General features: G+C 33.2%; 1 protein-coding gene across 1 annotated transcript in view; it reads right to left on the bottom strand.

Annotated features, from left to right (window-relative positions):
- The window catches only part of TTN (titin), a 270,471-nt gene that overhangs the window by 118,963 nt on the left and 133,066 nt on the right, over positions 1 to 18,442 (bottom strand). Inside the window, 28 exon segments of the mRNA XM_018561614.1 lie at positions 734 to 811; positions 3,563 to 3,643; positions 3,729 to 3,800; positions 3,900 to 3,983; positions 4,689 to 4,775; positions 4,863 to 4,943; positions 5,026 to 5,097; positions 5,229 to 5,306; positions 5,899 to 5,976; positions 6,255 to 6,320; positions 6,491 to 6,574; positions 6,678 to 6,761; positions 6,917 to 6,997; positions 7,403 to 7,498; positions 7,757 to 7,831; positions 8,795 to 8,869; positions 9,372 to 9,455; positions 9,987 to 10,082; positions 10,411 to 10,482; positions 10,564 to 10,647; positions 10,760 to 10,843; positions 13,228 to 13,308; positions 13,573 to 13,653; positions 14,529 to 14,612; positions 15,889 to 16,392; positions 16,587 to 16,670; positions 16,810 to 16,884; positions 17,764 to 17,847. Coding sequence (XP_018417116.1) covers positions 734 to 811; positions 3,563 to 3,643; positions 3,729 to 3,800; positions 3,900 to 3,983; positions 4,689 to 4,775; positions 4,863 to 4,943; positions 5,026 to 5,097; positions 5,229 to 5,306; positions 5,899 to 5,976; positions 6,255 to 6,320; positions 6,491 to 6,574; positions 6,678 to 6,761; positions 6,917 to 6,997; positions 7,403 to 7,498; positions 7,757 to 7,831; positions 8,795 to 8,869; positions 9,372 to 9,455; positions 9,987 to 10,082; positions 10,411 to 10,482; positions 10,564 to 10,647; positions 10,760 to 10,843; positions 13,228 to 13,308; positions 13,573 to 13,653; positions 14,529 to 14,612; positions 15,889 to 16,392; positions 16,587 to 16,670; positions 16,810 to 16,884; positions 17,764 to 17,847 — 2,685 coding nt within the window.

Genomic DNA, 18,442 nt, shown 5'->3' with positions numbered 1-18,442 from the left:
TATATATATATATATATAACTATATAATATATAATATAAAATATTATAACTTCTAACATGGAATCAGTGTCTTTACTATGAGTACAGAGATTTGTGGATTCTCTCCAAGTGTCACCTTTCTAGACAATCCAACTAAATTAGATATTAAAATAATATTTCGAGTTATGGATGTAATGGATAATTTATTGAAGGGTTGTAAAAAGGTAATTATTAACTGATTGGAGAGTTGCATTTAAAAGACAAAGCAGTTGATTTACTAATGGAAAATAGGCTATTTGTTTTGCAAGGAAATTTTCACTTAGCTTAGTGAAAGAGGTGAAGCTTTGCTGATTTCCATCATCCAATCATGTGCAAGCAAGAATATAATTGAATATTCTTTACAAAGTGAGCTTTCACCACATTCATTAAGCTTAGTGAGATTTCCCTTGCAAAGTGAAAATTCCCTTACATAACATTAGCATCTCCTCTAATGACAGAAATGATTAACATAATATTAAAACAATATGTTTTATTGAAAGTGTAATATACTTTAATGAAGAGTTAGGATGAATAGGTTGAGATGGTAATGCTGTGCCTTCAGTAGAAGAAGGAACTTCTCTCCTACTTTTATGAACTTTAAGAGGCATCTAACATTTTAAATATGTTGATATATTATTAGTTTGTGGTCAGGAAATATGAGATGTGAATGAATGACTAACAAAAAGGAATGGTGACATATAAGATTCTGAGTTACCTTCCAGAGAGGAAGGGGTTCCTTCTTTAGATACACCAATATGAGGACTTTCTTCAGTTCTGCATGTTTTTGGTACATCTGTCAATCAAAATGCATTATTTTTTAATCATAACACAATGGGGAAAACAGTGCGCCACAGACTGGTTGACATTAATAAGAGCTATGGGGTCACTACATAACTTTAAGATAGGAAGGGATTTTTTTTGAAACATTTTATGTTTGAAATGGTAATTAATAACTTATTAGTGAGTTTCAAATAAAAGACAAAGTGTGGTATACTTTCTAACTTGGTATCAGTATCTCTGCTGAGTACAGAGATTATTGGCTTCTCTCCAACCATCACTTTTCCAGGGACTATCTCAACAATTATAATAATTAATAATAATATTTATTTAAGTTATGAGTATATGATTTAATGAATAGTTGGGGCGATAAGATTAAGATGCTGATTATGTACTTTCTGCAGAGGAAGGAGCTTTTTTCTTACTTTTATGAATTTTGGGCATTTCTTCAGTCACCATTATTTTAGAGACAGCTAACATTTTAAACATATTGATATATTAGGAAATAGGAAATGTGATTGAAAGACTAAAGGAATTATGACTTCTGTGATAATGAGTAACCTTCCAGAGAGGAAGTGATTTCTTCTTTAGATACACCAATATGAGACCTTTGTTCAGGTCTGGATGTTTTTGGTACACCTATCAATTAAAATGTTTTATTAGAACACGAGTAGGAAATTAGTGATTTCATTCACAGACTGGAAGGCTTTAATGAGAACTGTGAAGGTGACTACATAACTTAAAAGTAAAGTAAGAACATTTTGTTCCCCAAAAATTATGTTAGTTGCTTTAAAAAATATGTCAAGTATTTCTGCAGTTGCCATTAGTAACTGACTGGAGAGTTTCAGTTTAAAGAACAAGGTATGCTATACCTTCTAATGTGGAATAAGTATCTCTGCTGAGTACAGAGATTTGTGGCTTCTCTCCGACAACCACTTTTCTAGGAACGTCAACTAAATTAGAGATTAAAATACACATTTTATTTATCTTATGAGTATAATATGATTTAATTAGTGCTTGGGAGGACATGATTGAAATGGTCATTATTTACCTTCTGCAAAGATAGACATTTCTCTCCTACTTAAGAGAACTTTGGGCTTTTCTTCTGGAACCATTCTTTTATCTGGCGCTATTCGTTTAGGGACATCTATTATTTTTAATATATTGATATAGTATTATTATTTGATTTGGAGTAATGGATGTGAGTGACTTAAGATTTATGAGAGAAATTAGTTATCTTCCAAAGAGGAAGGCGTTCCTTGCATAAATACATCAACATGAAGCTGTTCTTTAGCTCTGAGTATTTATGGCAAATCTATCAATTAAAATGCATTATTTTCTACATAGAACATGACTGGAAAATGGGTAATGTGATTCACTGACTGTGTGGTGTTACTGGGAACTATGGATGTCATTATACACCTTCCAGAAAGAAAGTAACATTTTTATAGCAAAGAAATGTTTAGTATTTTCACTGATGTTGGTTACTTTAGAATATTTGGCAATTTATGAGTGTGTGACAGAGAAAAGATTGAGATAATATAATTTATATTTTGTTCTAAAGCTTATTAATTAGATTGTCACAATGGTGTGGGGAATGGAAATCATGTACCTTCAGAACAGGAAGTATTGTCACTTTTAGATGTAACATGACCTTTGGAGAGCTGTTTTGACAAACACTGTAATCATATTAATTTGCCTTTGCATTACCTTCTAAGAGGGTATCTGTATTTCCTTTGGAAAATGATACATTTTCCTTCTCTCTGGGAGTCAGCTTTTTGGGGATATCATTTAATTTAGAGATAAGAAATCAGTATTATCATTACGTTTATAAAGATTTAATATGGTAAAATGATTGAAAAATGGAAAAAGGGTGATTACCTATATATCACAATCAGCTTTTATTTAGAAATAAATTTGACATTTTTTGCAACTTTCTTGGATTTTTTAAGTATTACTTTTTATAAGGAGATGAAGAATGTGCTAATAATGGCTTAAAAAGAAAAATGGAAAATTGAATATATAAAAGATGCCTTCGACTTGATAATAACTGTCTCCCTTTTGGCAGATATTGGAGTAGTCTCTGCAGGAGTCTCTGAGACACCTTAGAAAAGTTATATTTGTAATAATATGAAAAGATGTAAAAAGATGAATAATGCGCTACTAATGGTTGAATGAGTGAAATTGAAAATGTTATATATAAAATATACCTTCTACTTGATAAATAATTTCTCTCTTTTGGATGGATATCGATGTAGTTTCTCTAGGAGTCTTTAGGACACCTTAAAAATTTTACATATGTATTATTATAACTTAATATTAACTCAAGAAGAGGGTAATGCACCTTTTGTACAAAAATCACCTTTGCTTTTAGGTACACCTATTTAAGTTTGTAAGGTACATTTGGCTATTTAAATACATTATTTTAGTACTATTATTTTTCACAAGTTCTATAACTAAAAAGCTTTTGGTTCTAAGAGAACAAATTACTTTCTTTGGTACAATGGCTTTTAGTTGATCTTCAGGAGCAAGGTATTTTTATAAGAATATTCTTTGAAATATTTTTTGGAGGCGCATTATTGCAATTTTCAAAGGGAGTTTACAAAAAGTACATAATGTGTTTTACCTAAAAAGGTAAGTTAGCAGTTTACTACCTATAATTTCACACTTTGACTTGTTAAATATTTACAACTGAAAGGTACAGGTTTGTACAAGCAGTAAGGTTATATATAATAAATGATTATATAAACTGAAATAAAAACTATACCTTGCTCATAGGAAGTAGGTTCTCTTTTGGAAACAGCAATTTGGGGCATTTCCTCAGAGCCACCTCTTTCAGATATGTTGGCTATTTTTAAAAGACAGTCTAATATTAGTATTTAACTAGTCCTACTGATTTGTGGTAAATACAAGTGGGGGAAATCATCCAATACCTTCAACATACGAAGTCTTTTCTTTCCTAGAAGCTGGCACTTTTCCTTTTGCACTTGGTTTTTTTGATACTTCTAGTCATGAAGATATTAGTGAAACATTAGTATTATGCAATGGACGTTGCGTTGAACATATACAATGGATGTCATGAAAAGATGAGGTTGTGAATATACCTTCTGCAGACACAATCACTTCATGTTTGTGAACTGTAACCTGCTTGTTTTCTTCAGATGGGATCCTTGTTGGAACTTCAAGTGCTTAAAAGATATTAGTGGTTTTATAAGTGATAATTCAGTAACAGATACTGAGCATAACTTGCCTAAAATACATGAATGCCTTTATGAGGGAGTCAGTTAAATACCTTTCTTAGGGACAGCTGTTTTATTTTTATAAATTGATTTGCGTTTCTCTTCTACCAGATGTTTCTGGGAATCTTATTTTTCTTTAAAATATATATTTGTTTTGAATTACATTTTTATGGCATCTTTGGCGGGCAAATTTATTCTATACCTATGTTTGACAGTGGACCTACCTGGCACAGGAGCTGGAACTTCTTCCTCTTCTTCAGCTAACATTTCAAGTTTTAAAGAAAACGTTTATTTTACTTAGTATTTTTAAAAATTTAAATCATAGTGATAACTATTTTCATATTTAGTTGATATTTTACTGATATTTTATATTTTGATGAGCAGACATAATATGCTGGGACTTGTCTATATTTGCACTTTTAACTGTAAAATTGTATGTCTTCTACTTTACTACATTCGGGTCAATACTTTTTCCCAGTTTTTTTGGCTAAAATTAGGTACCTCGGCTTATATTCGGGACGGCTTATACTCGAGTATATACGGTAAATAGTTTTTGTTTACTACCATATCAAAAAATAAAATAACAATGGATGGGCATGTAACAGGGCCTCTTATATAAATATTGACTTGAGTTCAAAATCACAGATCATATACCTGCCACTGAAGAGATTACTTCTCTTGTGTAATCTGTAACAGTTTTTTTCTCTTCGTCTATAGGCTTCCTAGGAACTTTCATGGGCACTTAAAAGATATTAGTTTTGGTTAGCATCTTTTGCATATTAGTGTACAGTCATATTTCATAATAGGTCCTTCATCAATCTAAAATACCTTCAAGACTTGGTGTTGCCTCTTTTGTAGGCCTTGTAAACATTTTCTCCTCGGGGGCAATCTTATCAGGCACCTCAGAGACTTTAAAGATATTAGTATTAGCCCAAAAGTTAGTGTGTGCCCTCAACCATAGCAATAGATAAATATGCAGAATATAATCTACCTTCAACATGATGGATTACTTCCTTTTTGCTAACAACCCTTGGAAATTTTTCTTCTGCCTCTTTGGGGATCTCTGTCATTTAAAAGAATATAAGCACTGGTTACATAATCAAAATGATGATTCATTAACTTAAATCCAGATGCTGTTCTATTACTCAACATCTAGATGCCATTTTATTAGTGATATATCTACAACAGATATACCTCCAGCAGTGTGCATCGCATCTTTCTTAGGCTTCAGAATTTTCTTTTCTGGAACCCTCATCTCTGGAGCCTCAGGAACTATAACATTTTATCATTCAGTTAGTTTAGGTTCTCAGCTAACTTATCTGAAACATTATAACATGTTAAAAATATTCTACCTTCAGTTTTCTGGACTGCGACTTTTTTGTCAAGAACTCTCTGAAATTTCTCTTCTGTCTTTTTAAGAATCCCTGCTGCTTGAAAAATATTAGCATTGTTTTAGATCATTATAAACTACTCTTAAATAAATACTAAATATCCACAAAGGATATACCTTGAGAGACTGGAGCGACTTTGCTAGTAAGCGGTATAGTTGGTTTCTCTCTTTTTGTCACACTAGGATATTCTTCCTCTGATTTAAAACAGATGCAATTAACTATATATATCTATATCTAGATATATCCAGATATAGATCTATATATCTATACTGATTTCTAACATTTTAACAGCTTTTTCATTTTAATTCTGTACCTTCAATGGGAAGCGGTGTGTGTTTGGGAGATATTACAGTGGGCAATTTCTCTTCTAATCTTTGTGGAACATCTATTATACCTAAGAGTTAATTATAGTTTAATATCTTTCTAAACATAATGCTGGTCATTAAAGGCAAACATTTGTAAATAGGATTTACCTTCAGCTGCTAAAACTGTTTTTCTTTCAGATACTATAAGTTGTTCCTCCTGTCGAATTGCTTTTGGGTGCATCTCAACTTTAAAGATATTAGTCAAAGTTAAAGGCCAGTAAGTTGTAGAAATGAATATACTGAATCTAAATAATAAACTGCATACCTTTCAAAGGAGGCACACCCTTTTTAGGGAGTATATGCGGAACTTCCTGTTCTTGAGAGGTTTCTTTGAAAGTCTTGGGTACTTTAAAGATATTAGTAAAGCTTTAGGAACATTACTTAGGACCAAATCTCAGAATATGTACAACACCAAATACACATGTATTCATTATATGAATGATAAGAATGAACACTTAATATACCTTGTGCTGGAGAAACAATTTCTTTTTTAGGAAGAGTTTGCTGCAGTTTTTCCTCTTTAAGATGTTCTTAAGGGATGAAGATATTAGTAATACTTCAGGAACAAAACATGTATTACACAAACAACTTTAGTAAGACTTTAGGAACAAAACACTTAATAAGCAAACTTTAGGACACACATATAATGAACAACATAATATATAAAGAAGTGGTTGACAAGGAAACATGTTTATAATACCTTCTGCTTGAGGAACTATTTCTTTTTTATGAATTGTACGACGCACTTTCTCTTCAGGAAGTGGCTGTTGAAGCATCTCAGGTACTTTAAAGATATTAGTTTGAAACATGGAATATTTTAGAGGGTGATGGCACATACAACACAAAAAGACAACATTCACATATATGGAACATGTGAGTTCATATACCTTTCTTTGGTGGAATACGTTTCTTCTCCACAAGAGGAGGAGGTACGTCTGGTACTTCAATAGCTAATGTCACGTTTTCCACCACTTTAAAGATATTAGTGTTTTTTTAAAAGATATTTGTAACATTATGTAAACATACAACATATACACATCTGCCAGAATAAACAATTCTAATGTGTGCATCAAATATTTAGCACAACATAGTTGAAATAGTTAGTGTGGCTGGGATTGGTAACTACCTTCCACAGTAGTGATTACTTCTTTTTTATGGACAAATGCAGGTGGCCTCTCTTCTTCCACAGCTCTTGGCACTTCAACCACTTAAAAGAAATTTGAATGTTGCAGTGGTTATTTACAAAGGCTAAACAAATTTAAGTATTAATAGTGAATTTTGAGATGTTGTACCTTTTGTCACGGTAGTCTCTCTCCTAGAAGAAGGTGTTGGTTCTATTTCTTTTGGGACCATTTTCTTTGGTAACTCTGCTATTTTAGGAGAGAAACAGGACGGCTGATCTATAGATCACTGGCAATATATTTTTATATAGCCTAGGTAGAATTAGGCAAACAACAACAGCATGAGTTACAACATATGCTGTATACTTAATTGGCCTTGATAACTTGATATTATTGTGCTTCTAAATTATATATTTAATATATACTTATATTTCTATTTCAGAACACTACAGGCAGTTGTAGAATAAAAAAAACTATAGGTAGTAAAATACCTTTGGATGGAGGTGGTGGTGCAGGAGGAACCTCTTTCTTAGAAATAGGAGTAGGTATTTTCTGCTCAGGCGCAACTTTAGGGGGAGCTTCTGCCACTTTTAAGATAGTATAATCACATTAGTAACCTAATATTACACTGCTCAAGGCTTCTAGTGTAAAACACAAAACATTACATACAGTGTATAAGCAGACAATTACAAAATGTACCTTTGGCTGAAGGTGCCTCCCTTTTAAAAGGTTTAAGCATCACCTTTTCTTCTGGTACAGGCACTTTAAAAATATTAGTAACAATTCAGTTTTTGTTTCTAACACAAATACACACAATAAGACAAATATGTGTAGTAGTTGTGTACCTTCTACTGGTGTTGGTTTCTTTTGAATAGATGGAGCCTTTTCCTTAAGAGTTGGAAGCTTTGGTGGCTCTGGTACTAAAAATATTGTGTACATTTTACTAACTGTCAAGTGACACTTGCTGTGTTGAAAACATATCAGTATGTATTAAATGAATCAGCAAGGTCAGTATACGGAAAGTGAGGAATTACCATTGAAATTATTTACATAATGGAATTAGTCTGTGCAGGCCACTGGTCCTCTAAGAGCATCTAAAAGTGGTTATATCACATTGTCTGGTTTGTCAAAATTATTTATAATGTGTCTATATACAGTATAGCATATGTAGCATACATACCATACTGTAATATGATATATATTAGAAAAAAGCTTATTAGTAGCTTTAAAAAAATAATTTTAGTTACTTGGGGTAAGTTACTTGCTGTAGCAAGTAAATAAGGTATAAAGGTATAAAGATTATACACTGCTACACATAATCTGCTGTTGAGGTACAAAGACAGGCACCACTGATATGAGACAAACATACAGATAATTTGAAGATGTTAGTAACATTGAGTCCAAAGAAGCCTCTGTGTTAATACCTTTGGTTATTGGAGTCTTTCTAAGCAAGTCGGTAATTTCTTCCACCTCTTGTGATACAATCTTCGGTACTTCAGACACTTTAAATATATTGTGCTCATTTAGCAAGAGTAATTTATTTTGCAATCAGCAAGAAGATGTTTTAAGAAGTGTTTTGTAATACTTGATAATACTTGGTTAAAGTGTTATATATAGCACTTGACGTTTAAGAGAATGCTGTTTTACATTCATTTGGAAATACGGTGCATCATAATTGGAATATTTGATCTGGGATTTGGTTTTATTAAATATATATGAAAGGTAAATAAATATAAAAATTATTATTAAAATAAAATATATCCATTATTTAACTATATTACTGAAATTGCCATAAAAATGCAAAATATAATGTATCCCAGATGAAATATACACATAAATATATGTAAAATCTGATAGTAAATGTGTAGGGCTTCCTTTAATACCTTTAGGGGTTGGTGGTTCTGGGAAAACTTTTGGCACTTTTTCTTCAGGAATAATCTTCTTAGGAGCTTCTGGCACTTTAAAGAATATTAGACTCTGTTTAATGACAACTACCATACGAACAGTGACAGACTAAGAATTTAAACACAAACCAAGCAAAGGATGACACAAATAAAGAGATAAAAAACATAACAAAACACTAATTAATGTAACCTGAACATCTCTATAGAAGATGATAAGATGCAATATGCATAAAAGATACACATAATACAGTGGCATAACAGTTTGACATAACAAAAGAGATTATAAAGAGAAAAAATGGGCAAGTACTTTCTCTACCTTTCACTGGAGGTGCTTCCTCTTTTTTAGGAATGGCCTTTAGTGCCTTCTCTTCTGGGACCAGCCTCTTGTGTTCTTCTGGCATTTTAAAATGTTTAAGATATTTTAAGGTATGGTAGATGTACAAGTAAATATCATTGTTAATATTCCCAGAAAAAAACAAACAGACAAAAAAGCAATATGCTACATGCTGATTCTATTTTACTTAAGACATGGACAATCTAAAAAGTAGAGGTATACCTTTGGGAGGTGCAACCTCTTCTTTTTTAGGAGTAGGTACTGGTACTTTTTCTTCTGGTACAGGCTTCTTTCTCAGTTCAGGGACTTTAAAAACAAGTATTGTCTTAGCAGCAAGACCAACACAAAATACAACACAACAGATAATATTTGTGGAAAGTAAACAAATAAGGACTTCAAGAAAGCCACTTAGGCTGAATAAAAAGATAACGCTAGTGACGTGGAAAAATTAAATCATCATAGCTACATTCTTTGTTAGTACCATTTATACACATACAAAAGAGAACAAAAGACGAAAAGAAGAACATAAAATGTGTAGTATACATAAAAGATATGTGAAAGCTGTTAACACAACATGACGATGGCTTTTGGCCAGTTATATACTTTTAATAAGTGTAGCTTCTACTGGATCTTTAAACCCCTAAAGCTGCACTTTGGTATCAATTGAAAGATATACGCTTTAGTCAATTGTTTAAGATCACTTAAAATATTATCAAATTAGCAGGAAAGACAAATATGATGTGATACATGAAAACAGTTATTACAAATGTAACAATACAAACAAATATACTAAAAATGGTAGCAATTTCATGGTTGGACAAGAAAATTGTGAAGTACCTTTGGCTGGAGGAGCTTCATCTTTCTTAGCAACAGGAACTGGTACTTTCGCCTCTATTTTTTTGACCACTTGGGGGAATTTAATAAAAAAATAAACTTATATGTAAGAATGACTAAAAAAATGGCAAGAACATCAACAAGACATTTATTACACAGAACATTCAACCACTAATAATATCCTAGAAGACACTAAGTGACATTGAAGAATAAAAAGGGTTCGCTAGTTTAGTAGTTAGTGATGAGTTTTATCCAATATCACTGCCTCAGAATTGTTGCATTTTTTAAGGTAGTCATAACATTAAAGAAATGTTAAACAGACATACTGATACAAACACAAAAATAGTACATATAATAAAAAAAGACATGAATAACGTACACAAAATGAAAATAAAGCAAAGATAATGTTTAATGATATATAGTCTACCTGGGGGAGCTGGTACTTCTTTTTTAGGAACTATTTTTTCCTCAGGAAGAGTTTTCTTGTGTATTTCTGGGACTTTAAGAACAAGATTTATGTTTTAGGAATATGTATACATTTTAGTAAAGTACTAGTGAGAATATATATATATAATTGTACCTTTAGGAGGCTGAACCTCCTCTTTCTTAGGCACAGGAGCAGGAACCTTTTCTTCGGGTATGGCTCGCTTATGTACTTCTGGTACTTTAAAATACAGTACAAAGATTTGCTACTTAGATCTATTGTAGGGATATTAATTGCATACTAGACTACACAGCTCCCAGCACAACTGGTTAGGATTTTTTTAGTAATATACCTTTGCTTGGAGGAACCTCTTCCTTCTTTGCAGGAGGAGTTGGCAGCCTTTCTTCAGGCACAGGTATCTTTGGTTTCTCAGGCACTTTAAAGATATATTATTTTTATTGGCTTTTGCAAAGGATGAATTACAAGAATGTAAATTATATGGACATATCAGACAGACATACACAAAAACAGCAAGGGTATGCCAACAAGAATTTAATTTAGAAAAGTGAAACACTGACACACGCAATAAGGTCTCTCTGTCTGCAACCTTATGTAAACATAAAAAAACATATAAAGTGATAAAACCATCTATAGGAACAGTAATAAAAAGAGTATTTAGGTTCTTACAAAGGTTTTGCTTAAAGTGTATATCTAGCTAAAACTTTTCTATAGCTTGAGTAGTGCATGATTAGAACAGCTGTCAGGATTTTTTAATTTGCTGTTTGTGTCCCTTTGGGGTGTTTTTCCACTTTTCCCTGCCCTGGTGTCACCTTGGTAAAAAGAGGAAATATGAAGGAAGAACACATTTGAAATAGTAAAAAGCTAAAAAGGTTCAAGCTTTCCCCCATTATTCTAATAAATATTGCTCTTCATTTCCTCTCTTGGTGATAACATTGTCATTAGGGAAGGAAGTAAAAGAAAATCTACCAAATGGGGACGCAAAAAGTAAAGAAAATGAAGGTTCTTACTATTTCCAAATGTTTTGACTAGAGGTACACTTTAGCAGAGACATACAAATTACACCACATGTAAATGTGCCTGTGTAGGCACTTCAGAAATTAGAAGACTTAGGTGAAAGGTCTAAATGACCCTTTCCTTCCTCCCATCCTTCAGAAGAGCAGGGGCTGCAAATTCTTCGCTCTCCCACATCAATCACATTCCTGGCATATTTCTGGCACCTTCACTCTGCTCTGCAGCATTTTGAATTAAGTAGTCATTGGGGGTTTTCTGGCTAAACATCTGCCTGAAGAATAGAGTGCAGTGGTTGAAAGTGTGCAGGGTAGCTGATTTTTTGCAGCCTCTGATTGCCTGAAGAACACCAGGGAGTGCAGAGTAATTTACACTTATTTCCTGTAAATTGGAATATGCCAGTTGTTATTTTAAAAGTAGTGAATGATAACCTGAAAAAATGTAATTTAATTATTGTTTCCTGCAAACCAATTAATAAAGCACGTCTGCCTTTGCTTTTGCACATAATACATAACATACTATCTATAAAACAAATACATGAAAGCTCTTCTCAAAAAAATGGCATTTGTTGAAGTGCTATCACCAGTAATGGCATCAACTTCAGCATGAATGTCAGCATGAACCTGGTATAGCCTAGGAGGAAGTGTTTTTACCTTTACTCTAAAATGCCTGTTCTGAGCTACAAAATGTCTACATTTGCCACGTTCCTTAGACCTCACAGGGACTGCGTCATCCCTGTACAAAAACATTCCCCAATGCTCAATTGAATTGTTTAGCATATGCTTTTTAGGTCTGCAGAGTAAACACTTCTACAAATTTCTTTCAGGAGTTTAGTGAACATTGTTTATGGAGCTAGCTGGGCAACAAGTTGAACAAGTGACATAAATCACACTTGCCATATCATGACTATAAAGCCTCTTGTTTTAAGAAATGTTATAATAATATAAAATATTATAGCTAAATATTAATTGGCAACACACATGAACATCTATTCAAATCTATTGGGATGGCAAGTAGCCTGGTATGGGGTAGGAGGGGGGATGCACGATTGTCCCCCGCTATTCTGCTCTGCCAGGCTGCTACTCAAATCAAGGGTCTGGTAAGGGACTTTTGGGGAACCCTATGGGTTTTATTTGCCATGGGGTTGCTACTAAAATTCCTACCAGACCTAAAGGGTCTGGTATGAATTTGGGGGAATCCCATGCTGTTTTTTCCCCCCACGTTTAGCAACACATCAGTTAATTCCAAATGATATTCAGACAAAATTCAGATGCATCCAAATTTTCGTTGTCAAAAATTCAGATATGAATAATTTTTTGCATCCGAATTTCGGAATTTGCCGATTTTCGTCTGAATGTTAGTTCAGATGAGAGCGAATGCACAATTCTACTATTTACTTTGCAAGGGAAGTTTTCCTTAGCTTAGTGAATGACGTGGAGCTCTTCTGCTTCAACCTCCACTCATGTTTGCACAAAAGTAATGTTTTTCTAAAAAAATTAATTGCATGTGATTGGGTATTCTTTGCAAAGTGCATTTTCATCACAATCACGAGGCTAAGGAAAACTTCTATCACAGACTGAAAATTCACTTGCAAAGTGAATAGCCTATTTGCCTTTAGTAAATCAACCTCATATTTTCACTCTGCAACTCTTTCTGACCAGCTCTTCGGGCTACAAATGCATATTTTCATCTGACAAAAAGAACAATAAGAAATGCACCTACAACATTTAAACATACACAAATGATACATTGTATAGACGTCTAGCTAGACAAGAATGTTAGGCTATATACCTTTTGCTGCTGGAACTTTCACTTTTGGTGCTTCCTCTGGTAGTCTTTCTTCAGTAACAACTTTTTTAATGTCCTTTGAAACTTTAAAGACATTGTAATATTTAGATTTTTAAGACATTTGTGTAAGAGAAGACCAAGACACACACATAAACACGCTTTCAAGAGTTGTTTTTCTTGGATATAGAGAACGAAATGAAATTAGAGGTGAACATGGTGGTGTTTGGACACGGTAAGATTTTCAGCAATATCACAAACAACACAGAACACATGAAGGTGGATGAAGATATGGAATGGGGACAAAGATGAGAAGACAAGATTTTCTGCTGAATTAAAGATCTTTTATACCTTCAATATGAGCAACGTCTTTTTTAGATACAGTAATAGCTTCTCTTCCTTTCAAAATTGGTTTCTCTGGTTCCCCAGGCACTTTAAAGAGATTAGTTTGCTTAAGACATTTTGTGATTTAGAAAGAAGACGGAACATTTAACACCACAACCTAAACAATATTACACTTTGTTGTGTTATAACCATATATGTGTCATGTATTGTATTATATTTGGGAGGGTATTAATAGCCAGTAATGACAAAGAATATGAAAATAAGTCTACAAAACATACTATTAGTTGGACAGATTAAGTAATAATAAATGTGATAAAAAAATAATATACATTAACACTAAAAGTAGATCACTTACTATGCACCCACACTAACAATTATTCTCTGAAATCCATGGGAGAAGTGACATCACCATGGCCTGGGTTTGTGTTCCTTGGGGTTAATTTACTAATAGCCTGTTCACTTTGCTAGAAAATGTTTACGTTGCAAAGTCAAGAGCCTATGTGCCTTTAGTAAATCTAGCCCTTGAGTCTTTATGTATACATTGGGACAATTATGTGTAGTGATGTCAACTTTGTTTTGCTTTGCTATATTTTACAATATACCAGATTTTCCTGCGTTGCTAAGGACAGATCATGGGACTTATCACTGCGGTATCCTTCAATGGGATTTTAGACAAAAATTCTAAATATCATACTATTACACTAACTACATTTGTATATATACATTGAAATGTAATCGTGGATACCTTGTGCAGTTGGTACTTTTTTAGGCACTACTTTTTTGGGCACAGGAGTCGGTGCTGGAGCAATTATCTCTGCTTCTGATTAGTAAAAAGAATGTACATTTTATGCACTGACGTTTACAAACAGTAAACACAATTCTACACAATTAAGAGGACAGACACACAATTAAAGACATTAAGATGATCAGACATTTATGAAAGATTGCATATGGAGGAATACCTCTTTCAACAGTGATTTTTTCCTTCTTAATGACAACAGTTGGTACTTTTTCAGCTGGAATTACTTTTTTAGGTTTTTCCGGTTCTTAAAAAATATGATTCAAAGTTTCAGTATTGAAGAAAGCACATAACACACATAACCATATAGACACATGTAACTAAAAAAAGACAACAATAAGCACAACATTCACAGACAAATTATATTCCAAAGCAAAACCCATGTACCTTTAATTAGAGAAACTTCTTTTTTAGTTATAGTTACTTTTCTTTCAACCGAAGCAGGTTTCTTTGGAACTTTAAAAGAGTAATTATAGAGTTGTGAGATTTTGTATATGGTGTTCCAATTGTGTATATGTTTATAATAAAAGGTATCTAAAGCCAATTTTATTTTTGGATAAAGTAGAACTGCTCACAACAAAAGGAGGCACCCAAATGCAGGGAGCCCAGGTTTGAAGATTTACATTACAAAGTCCAATAAGAGTAGCAAACAAAGTTCTGAGAGTCTGACTGCTTTTAATATTGATACTTGTTTACAAAGAAACAAAACAGAACAGCTAAAGATTACCATTATTGCTGATTCATTGATCCACTGATCTTTGTCTCATGCAGCAAACAATTAAACCCTGGTGACTGCGCCACTTGTGAGTCCTCAGATCTTTTCATCATACTTTATCTCTAAAGAAGGAGATCTTTAGACTCCTGAAACACATTAGCTGTTCTGTGTAGTTGCTTTGTAAACAAATATCAATATTAAAAGCTGTTGGACTCTCAGGCCTTTGTTTTGTGCTCTTACTGGACATTATTTTTTGCTATGTGTCTCCCCTCTGCATAGATTCACCCTCTTTAGTTGTTCCGGGTCCATTCTCACCAGGAATGAAAGTAAAAGAAAAATCAGAAATTCTGAGTTGTGAATGGAATACAATGGAACTCCTAATTGTGGACACTTGTTCCAGTGACAACTGTCTGAGAGGATTTCTTTTCCTCTGGAGAGATCTTTTCTCACTTTGTATTGTGTCTCCAGAAAAGAAGTAAAGAAAAATCTTCCCAAAGAAACACTGGCAGCAAAAACAAAAAACAAACGTAAACGTTTTTTAGCCATTTCATACTCAATCCAAAACTAAAACTAAAACAACAAAAAAAGTTTTGTCTTTAGATGCACTTTTATGTATATATTTTTGATTTAATATTTTTTTTCAGGTGAAAGCATAAAATTATGGGCAAATATGTTTATAATAGACACAGTGACATCTGTGCATATATAATATGCATACTAACGTCTGTGTATACTGTATATATGTATATGGAATGATAGAGATTAGTATGTCAACAAGGACATCAGATATAAAGAGTGAAATGTGTACCTTTCTCTTCATAAACTACATCTACTGCTTGGTAAAAACTTTCTTTTTCTGCTTCAGGTTCCTCGTAAGCTTCTATTGGTTTGTATATCTTTTCTTCATAGGCTGTTTGCCTGGTTTCATAGATAATTTCTTCATATCTTTCTTCTTCACGAGTGACCTCTTCTTCATAGGTTTCTTCAGGAGCTTCCTCCACATAGTATTCTTCAGCAGCCTCTTCATACTGCTCTTCAGGAGCCTCTTCCTTATAAATATATCCCCTTGTTGTATAGATTTCATCTACTTCCCCATCAGGCTCCTCATAAATTTCTTCTTCAGGGGATACAATTTCTTCCTCATAGATTTCTTCTCTTTCTTCATACACACGCTCCTTGAAGGTGGCCTCTTGCTTCCTATACACTTCTTCATACACTTCTTTATCTTTGAAAGAAGGACGTTCAATTATCCCTCGCTTCTCCTCTCGTTTTACAGTAACTACCTGGGCTTCTTTTACTTTTCTGGAAACCACTGACATTTCAAAAATATACAATGGAATCAGTATCACTATAAAACTTTGGCTTATATATGTAAAATGTTTTTTTTGCACTTATGTTAAAACATAAGACAAGGTAAATGTTTTACCTCTGTTATTCCAACATTATACAAACTTATTGAATGTGCATGTTAATAAAATGTGTTCTTTTTTGATAAAGATAATATACCTGAGACTGGAGTGGTGACTTCTTTTTTGGCAAAGATTATGATTTGCTTTTCCTCCTCTATGGGTTTCTTTGGAACACCAGGTACTTTAAAGGACACATTTACAAATAAATAAAACAGGTACACAGTACAAAGTCACACAAAGTACACAAAAAAATTAATTAGAAACTTTGCAAGGGCATTATTGAGGAATGCAAAAGCTACTTTCTTCAAAGCCTAATATACCTGTAGGTGCCGGAGCTTCAACCTTTTTGGAAATAATACGTATCTTTTCTTCTTGTTTCTTTTCAATTTCTGACACTTAAAGACATTAATGAGAGGATTTGTGACTTCTCACATAAAATAAGTTGCTCAAAGAATTAAAGATTGTTCAAGAGTTTAGTGGATCTTTATACACAACCACAGAGACATGAAGATAACCAAAAAAACGGTGACAATGACATTATGCTCTTAGCTGCAGTTTTTTGTTGTTGAGCAGATAAGTATAACTGAATATAATGATATGCTTTTTGTGAAAGTTGGAATATAGAGTATTTTCTATTAGGCAGTTTGAAAAACATGCATTTTGTTTGGCACTAGACAAAGTTGCCACCAAAAGGTGTGCCTGGTCACAATTTGTTGGCAATAGCCCTATTGTGCCATTGCAAAACACATAATTCTCCCATTCTGCACAAGGAAGTGAAACTGCTCATAAAACTACAGTGCAACTGTTAACATTAAATATACATGTTTATTACAAACAGTACCCAGAAGACAAACATTTGACACTTTCTGTAAAGATTATACCTTTGGCTGGTGGTATCTTTGCTTCTGGAATTGGTTTCTTTGGTGCTTCTGGGACTTTAAACATAGGAGGTTCATATAAGATCATTTTGGACACAACACATACAGTAGACAAACAGTACCACAGTAAACGTACAGAAACACATATTGCATAGAAAGTCGATTAGGTTTGCATTTTAATAGCAAGTCTGTTCAGTTTACCTATTTAATGGTTATAGCAGGATAAAACTAAAATACATATAATATGCAAACTGCAGGTTGTATGCACTGTTTATTTATTGAAGCATAGGGAAATTATTGGCTGCTGATTCTGATCTTTTAGTGAATTAAGCAAACATAGGCAATGCGTCAGCTTCAGGGAAAGAAGAATACAGAAAAATAATAAAACTATTATACCTCTTGCTGGAGAAGCCTCAGGTTTTTGAGGGGTAGCTATCGGCATCTTGCCAGCAATTTTTGGTTTCTTAACAAGTTCAGGAACTAAGACAACATTACACAAGACTTTTACAAAATTTAAAGAAAACAAACACAATAAAACGCAAACATACAGTTAACATACAATGCACGAAAACATACATGGATACACTACCAAAGAAAGAAAAAAAAAATCCAAAACCCAAGCATAAGAAGAACAGTGTAAGCATGAAATATACCTTTAAGTGGTTCAAATTCTTCTGTTGTCGGAATAAGAGTTGGCATTTTTTCAGGTTTAGGTACTTTCTCGGTGATGACCTTCTTAGTCACTTCCGGAACTTTGAAATAGCAACAGAATGCTATGAGTGCCATGTGTAGTATAAGTAGCATGGTATAAGACATAAACAATTAACTGCCAACTCAAAGTGCAGGGACACGCTGTGCAACAAAGGACACATATACTGACAAACCTGAACAACAAGCTTTTATGCACAAAGCACATTAACAGACATACATGACTAGACATAACAATTACCATATATATGTATGATGTAAACCCTAAATAAATCTAAACTGTACTTGATCTTAACTAAAAAAGACATTGAACATGATTGGAATTGAGGCATGGAACTATATATACTATAATACTATATACTATTTT

Source organism: Nanorana parkeri, unplaced genomic scaffold (genome assembly GCF_000935625.1).
Source record: "Nanorana parkeri isolate BGI_ZX_2015 unplaced genomic scaffold, ASM93562v1 scaffold534, whole genome shotgun sequence".
NCBI classification, from domain to species: Eukaryota; Metazoa; Chordata; class Amphibia; order Anura; family Dicroglossidae; genus Nanorana; species Nanorana parkeri.
The sequence above is the reverse complement of the archived record's forward strand: the minus strand, read 5'-3'. Positions and strand labels throughout refer to the sequence as shown.